The sequence below is a fragment of the Podarcis bocagei genome, assembly GCF_964188305.1.
Source record: "Podarcis bocagei genome assembly, chromosome: 3".
In the NCBI taxonomy this organism is placed as follows: Eukaryota; Metazoa; Chordata; class Lepidosauria; order Squamata; family Lacertidae; genus Podarcis; species Podarcis bocagei.
In genome coordinates, this window is record NC_138127.1 from 1,811,442 (window position 1) to 1,817,441 (window position 6,000).

The following is a 6,000-nucleotide window of genomic DNA, read 5'->3' on the forward strand; positions in this document are numbered from 1 at the left end:
TAAAGAAGATATACAGGTGAAGACGAAACAACAACTACGGAGCAAGTTTGAACAAGCAATCCACAAGGACATGGTTGAGGGAGCCAGGTATGTTTAGCTTGGGAAAGAGGCGATTTAGAGGAGATATGATAGCCATCGTCAAATATCTCAAGGGCTATCACATGGAAGATGGCGCAAGCTTGTTTTCTCCTGTTTTGGAGGGTAGGACTCAAACAAATGGATTCAAGTTACAAGAAAGGAGATTCCAACGAAACATGGGAAGAACTTTCTGACAGTAAGAGCTGTTTGACAGTGGAACAGACTCCCACAATAGGTGGTGGAGACTCTCCTTTCTTGGAGGTTTTTAATCAGAGATTGGATGGCCATCCGTCACAGACACTTTAGTTGAGTTTCTTGCAATGCAGGGGGTTGGACTAGATGACCCTTAGGGTGCCTTCCAACTTTACAATTCTATGATGGTGAAGGGATAGCTCAGTCGGTAGAGCATGAGACACTTAATCTCAGGGTCATAGGTTTGAGCCCCACGTTGGGTGAAAGATTCCTACATTGCAGGGGGTTGGACTAGACACTAGATTATTCTCGTGGTCCCTTCCAATTCTATCGTTCCATGATTCTATGACACAAAGCTGTTACTGCTGAACTGCTCAATGAGATGCTGAAGGGAGGGTCATGTGACTGTGCACTGGTGGCTAAGAAATTTAAATGGAAAGTGAAGATAAGTGATTATGGCCCAAACAATCTATGGGCCTCTGTTTAAGAATGATCATAAAAGCAACATATTATCTAGCAATGAAGCATAATAAAGCCAGCTGCACCGCAGTGAACTCTGAACAAAAGCTTTATTTCTTGCACACAAGTCAGCCAGTTTTGACTATTCGGCAGTTAACCAAAACGAAGCTTCAGCTTTGAATAAGCAGCTTAACCTAGCAACTGTTTGTAATTTTGCTCATATTCTTGAGAAAGGGAGGAGCAGCAGAAACAGAGCTCAGTGCTGTACCTGTCTAGCTAGTTCACCCAGTTGCCCTTATTTCCAATTTTCAGTGTGATATCTTACCATGGTCCATTAACTACAGTGGTGCCCCGCAAGATGAATGCCTCGCAAGACGAAAAACTTGCTAGACGAAAGGGTTTTGCAGTTTTTGAGCTGCTTCGCAAGACAAATTTCCCTATGGGCTTGCTTTGCAAGACGAAAACGTCTTGCGTTTTTTGCAAGTTTGTTTCTTTTTTCTTAACACCGTTAATACAGTTGCGACTTGACTTCGAGGAGCAACTCATAGAACGCGGTGTGATAGCCTTTTTTGAGGTTTTTGGTGATTTTTGAAGCTTTTCCAAAACTTTTCTGACACCATGCTTCGCAAGATGAAAAATTCGCTAGACGAAAAAACTCGCGGAACGAATTAACTTCGTCTTGCGAGGCACCACTGTACTGGTGCTACTTTGTAATCCATCCTCTTGAGACAAAGTTTCATTGAAGCTGCAAAAGAGATCAGATGGGTTCAACAGTCACTCAAAATAGAACACGTCTCAGAAGCACTACCATGGAATATGGTGCTCGTGTAAAAGACAGTAGCCTGTCTATAGAAGAAGAAGAAGAAGAAGAAGAAGAAGAAGAAGAAGAAGAAGAAGAAGAAGAAGAATAATTTATTATTTATACCCTGCCCATCTAGCTGGGTTTCCCCAGCCACTCTGGGCAGCTTCCAACAAAATATTAAAATACAATAGTGCATCAAACATTAAAAGCTTCCCTAAACAGGGCAGCCTTCAGATGTCTTCTAAAAGTCTGGTAGTTGTTTTTCTCTTTGACATCTGGTGGGAGGGCGTTCCACAAGGCGAATGCCACTACTGAGAAGGCCCTCTGCCTGGTTCCCTGCAATTTGGCTTCTTGTAGCGAGAGAAACGCCAGAAGGCCTTCAGAGCTGGACCTCAGTGTCCGGGCGGAATGATGGGGGTGGAGATGCTCCTTCAGGTATACTAGACCAAGGCCATTTAGGGCTTTAAAGGTCAGCACCACCACTTTGAATTGTGCCTGGAAACGTACTGGGAGCCAATGTAGGTCTTTCAAGACTGGTGTTATGTGGTCTCAGCGGCTGCTCCTAGTCACCAGTCTAGCTGCCGCATTCTGGATTAGTTGTAGTTTCTGGGTCACCTTCAAAGGTAGCCCCACATAGAGGGGATTGCAGTAGTCCAAGCGGGAGATAACTAGAGCATGCACCACTCTGGCGAGACAGTCCGCGGGCAGGTAGGGTCTCAGCCAGAGTACCAGATGGGGTTGGTAAACAGCTGCCCTGGACACAGAATTGACCTGCGCCTCAATGGAAGAGCAAATATTTAATCCTACCAGCCTTAGAAAATGTAAATGTGTTTACAAGTTGGGCATATGATTTCAATATCTCCACCGACCATGGAAATAAATGTTAAGTATCCTTAGGTAGGAAAACCCAACTCTCCACTCTGGTTTGTGCAGAGATGCAGTATTCTTCACCAATACTTTCTGAAGCCTCTCTTAATACTTATAGTAACCAAATTGCTCCCATTCCAGCTTTCAGTTTATAGCAGGGAGGAGCATGAAATCACGAGTCCTGAAAGTCTGATAACTTCAGTGAAGTATTACCAAAATTACAACTCCACTCCAAATTACCAATACTTCACCTTCAACAAAGTTACTACCAATAACAACTTTTTAAATAAAAGATCTCCAAACTGGCAACATCCCCTTTTCAATTAAATTCGGGGGGGGGGGGGGACATCAACCAAGGTTTTGTTTTTTTTGTTAATCAATCTGAAATCAATAGCAATAGAAAATATTGCTGAAATTGTCAAAGTTGTTGAGTCTCAAGTAAAGTTAACATACAAGAAAGGCAAGCACTTTCAGACCCCAGAAAATAAATCAATGTTGTGGCACCAGAGAACCCCTAAACTGTGGGACACCCCCTCTTTGAAAAAAGCAGCAAATGCCCAAGGCTGTTTTGAGTTCAGAGCACATGCTTTTAGATGTATCATGTTCTGTCGCAAAGCAGCAGCGTTGTGTTCAGAGAGTGGGAATGCAACTTAGGTAACACTTATACCCAAGGATAACAATTTAAATGTTGTTAGCCGCTCTAGGCTCTAGGATACAAAAACAAAACAATATCATCTAAAAGCAGCTGATAGGGAATTTCTTGTGCAGTCATGAGCTGACTAGTCTGTTCTGCTTCAACAACATGGGCCACGTTCAAGGCTCTTGTGTTAATTTACAGGGCCCTTAACAACATGGGTCAAGGATATCTTAAGGACTGCCTGATCCCTTATATCATGGCCCAATCACTGAGATCTTTGGGGCTCATAACTTCTGGAAACTGTACATTCAGTCTAATGGGTCAAAGTCTGTGGATCTCCCTCCCAGCTGAGATTAGACAGCTCCTTGCTGAACTTCAGGCCCATGACCATTATTTTGTTGTTGTTGTTCCAGCAGGCAGTGTTTGTTTTATTGTCCCATTTTCTGTGGATTTTTTTAATGTACACCACTTAGAAATGCAAATTAATTGTGTGGTATATAAATATCTTAAATAAAATAAGCCAACAATGGCCAGTGTTTTGTTCAGTAGTGCTACAAGAATAGAGTTCTGTTATGCTCCAAAAACTGCAAGCAGCAGCTATGGAAAAATCATTGTTTGTGTATTTTCAAGAACTTAAAACACATTTTCAAGAAGGTTACATAAAGATAAATGCTGTGAGCTTTATTGACTTTGTTTCAAAGCAAAAGATGCATGTACCATATTTACAGATTATTTTAAAAGTACTCTGTCATGATCCCTATATACTGTATGCAACCACTTATGTGTGTGTTGAGCATGTATGTGTACAACCACAAGATCCCACACTGCTTGAATAAGGTTATTGAGTTCCAACAGATTAAACACACAGAACTGTTAAGGACAGAATGTTTTCTAATGCCAAGGAGAAGGATTACCTGTCCAATATCTTTTCAATCTTAGACACTCAATCTGAAATCTCATTATACTGCTTACTTCTTTCAAATTAAATTTCACCACACTAGTTTCATTCATTGAAATTATACCCCTTAAATTACCTTTTCTAAATCCTGTCAGACTGGGAAAACAACATAGTTCTACTCACAAAGAATCATACAATTTTAGAATTGGAAGGAAGCCCAAGGGTCATCCATTCCAACCCCCTGCAATGTGTGTAGGGCATATGTATGCAGAATGATGAACAGGGTTAATTGCTTTTAGCTCCACCTCAGCTTCATGTATCATTTCAGTAACCACACATGTGAGGGAAAAACCCCAATGCATTTTCACAAGTAGGTGCTCAACATATTCCCTACACTGGTCACTTGCAAACTCACCCCAGAACAACTACAACTATGTAGGGAGATGCTGAGTTGTGGCATCTTCCCACGCTAAGATGACTTTCATAACAACTTTGAAACAAATAGATAACATATAGAGCTATAGAGGTGTGATAAAACCCACCTTCCTACATGTCTGGCTGACATCTGCTCTTCCAAAGAACTGACATGAACCTTTAGTGAGTTTGCAAGAAGCCGCCAGGGACAAAACGATCAATCATCACCAGTTTATACAAAAGCACAAGCTCAGCACAAAGCATCATAAAATTACTTTGGCAGAGTTTTACAGCTGGCATGCTTTATTTAAAGGATGTGTGTGCGAACATATATGCACATTTAAGCATGTAGTGTGTACACCTCCTCAATAGATAGAACACTCTTGTTTTTAACCCCTTTGGACACCAGAAATATGTTTGTCAGTGCCTTGTATGAACAGAATTCTAAGTGTGGTGTACTGGTTAAGAGTCCTGGACAAGGCCCTGGGAGATCAGGGTTCAAATCCCCACTCAATCATGAAACTCACTGGGCAACCTTGGGCCAGTCACTGACTCTCAGCCTAACCTACCTCACAGGGTTGTTGTGGGAAAAGAATGGAGAGGCGTTATGTACGCCACCTTGAACACCTTTGATGAGAGGCAGGCTATAAAGGTGATGAATAAAGAAGCAGATAAATAAAAATACATTATACTTTCCCAGATCTAATAAGTTAGGGTGACCAGATTTAAAAGGGGGCGGGGAGAGAGAACAGATTCTCCTGTGCCCTTTATTTGTTAGTTCCAGGGAAGAGACTCTGGCAGCTGGGGGGGGGGTCAGAGCACCTCCCCAAAATGCCAATCACAGGAGCCTCCTTCGCACCTGGCTCCCCAACAGGCGTGACAGCACATGCCACTGTTCTGCTACCCTAGCAATGAGGCTGCCAGCAAAGTTTACAGGGTTTGAACAACAGAGTTCAAAGAGACACCAAGGGTCATTTAGCCCAACCCCCTGCAAGGCGGGAAGCTTTTCGAGCAGGTGCCCTTGCCTTGTTTTGTTTTCCTTGTGGGTACCACTCTGCCAGAACCTCTTCCGCAGAAGGAAGGAATAAAAAAGGCATAGCTCGGTCGGTCGCTACAGCAAGGTGACTCCCAGTCTCAAAGTCGTGGGTTCGAGTCGCACGTTGGGCAAATGACCCCCGCCTTGGCAGAGGGGTCGGACTAGATGACCCCCGGGGGTCCCTCCCAACTCTCCGATTCTAAGAAAGAGGAAAACTGTTCTCTCTTCTCAATCTCATTATACCAATTACTCTTTTTTCCGGTTTTTTTTGTTTTGTCCCCCCCCCCGCCCCCAGCCCATCATTGCGCCACGACACACACCCGGGAGCTGAAAGGTGAGGGAACAAGTTCTGCGCGTGCGCGTGACAGTCCCGGCCGGGCGGGGGAGGGAAGACCCACGAGGGGAGAACGTGGGGAAAAAGCGAGCGGCGGAGTGCGTGAGGGGAGGGGGCGGAGGGCACGAGCTCCTCTCGCTCGGCTCTGGCTGCCTCACCTGCGGTTTATGGGCCGGACTCGGACAGCCACCTTCACCGACGCCATGGCGCCGAGACCCCCCTCCTCCCCGCCGCCGGCCTGCCTACTCCTCGTCGCTCTCCCGGACGCGGCCCGCTCCTCCCG

General features: G+C 44.4%; 1 protein-coding gene across 2 annotated transcripts in view; it reads right to left on the reverse strand.

Annotated features, from left to right (window-relative positions):
• LOC308584333 (kinesin-like protein KIF16B) overlaps positions 1-6,000 on the reverse strand; it is a 94,569-nt gene extending 88,569 nt beyond the window's left edge. For both annotated transcript variants that reach the window (XM_081188970.1, XM_081188969.1), the window contains exon 1: positions 5,876-6,000. In XM_081188970.1, the coding sequence (XP_081045096.1) occupies positions 5,876-5,922 (47 nt within the window). In that variant the 5' untranslated portion in view covers positions 5,923-6,000. The remainder of the gene's footprint in view (positions 1-5,875) is intronic.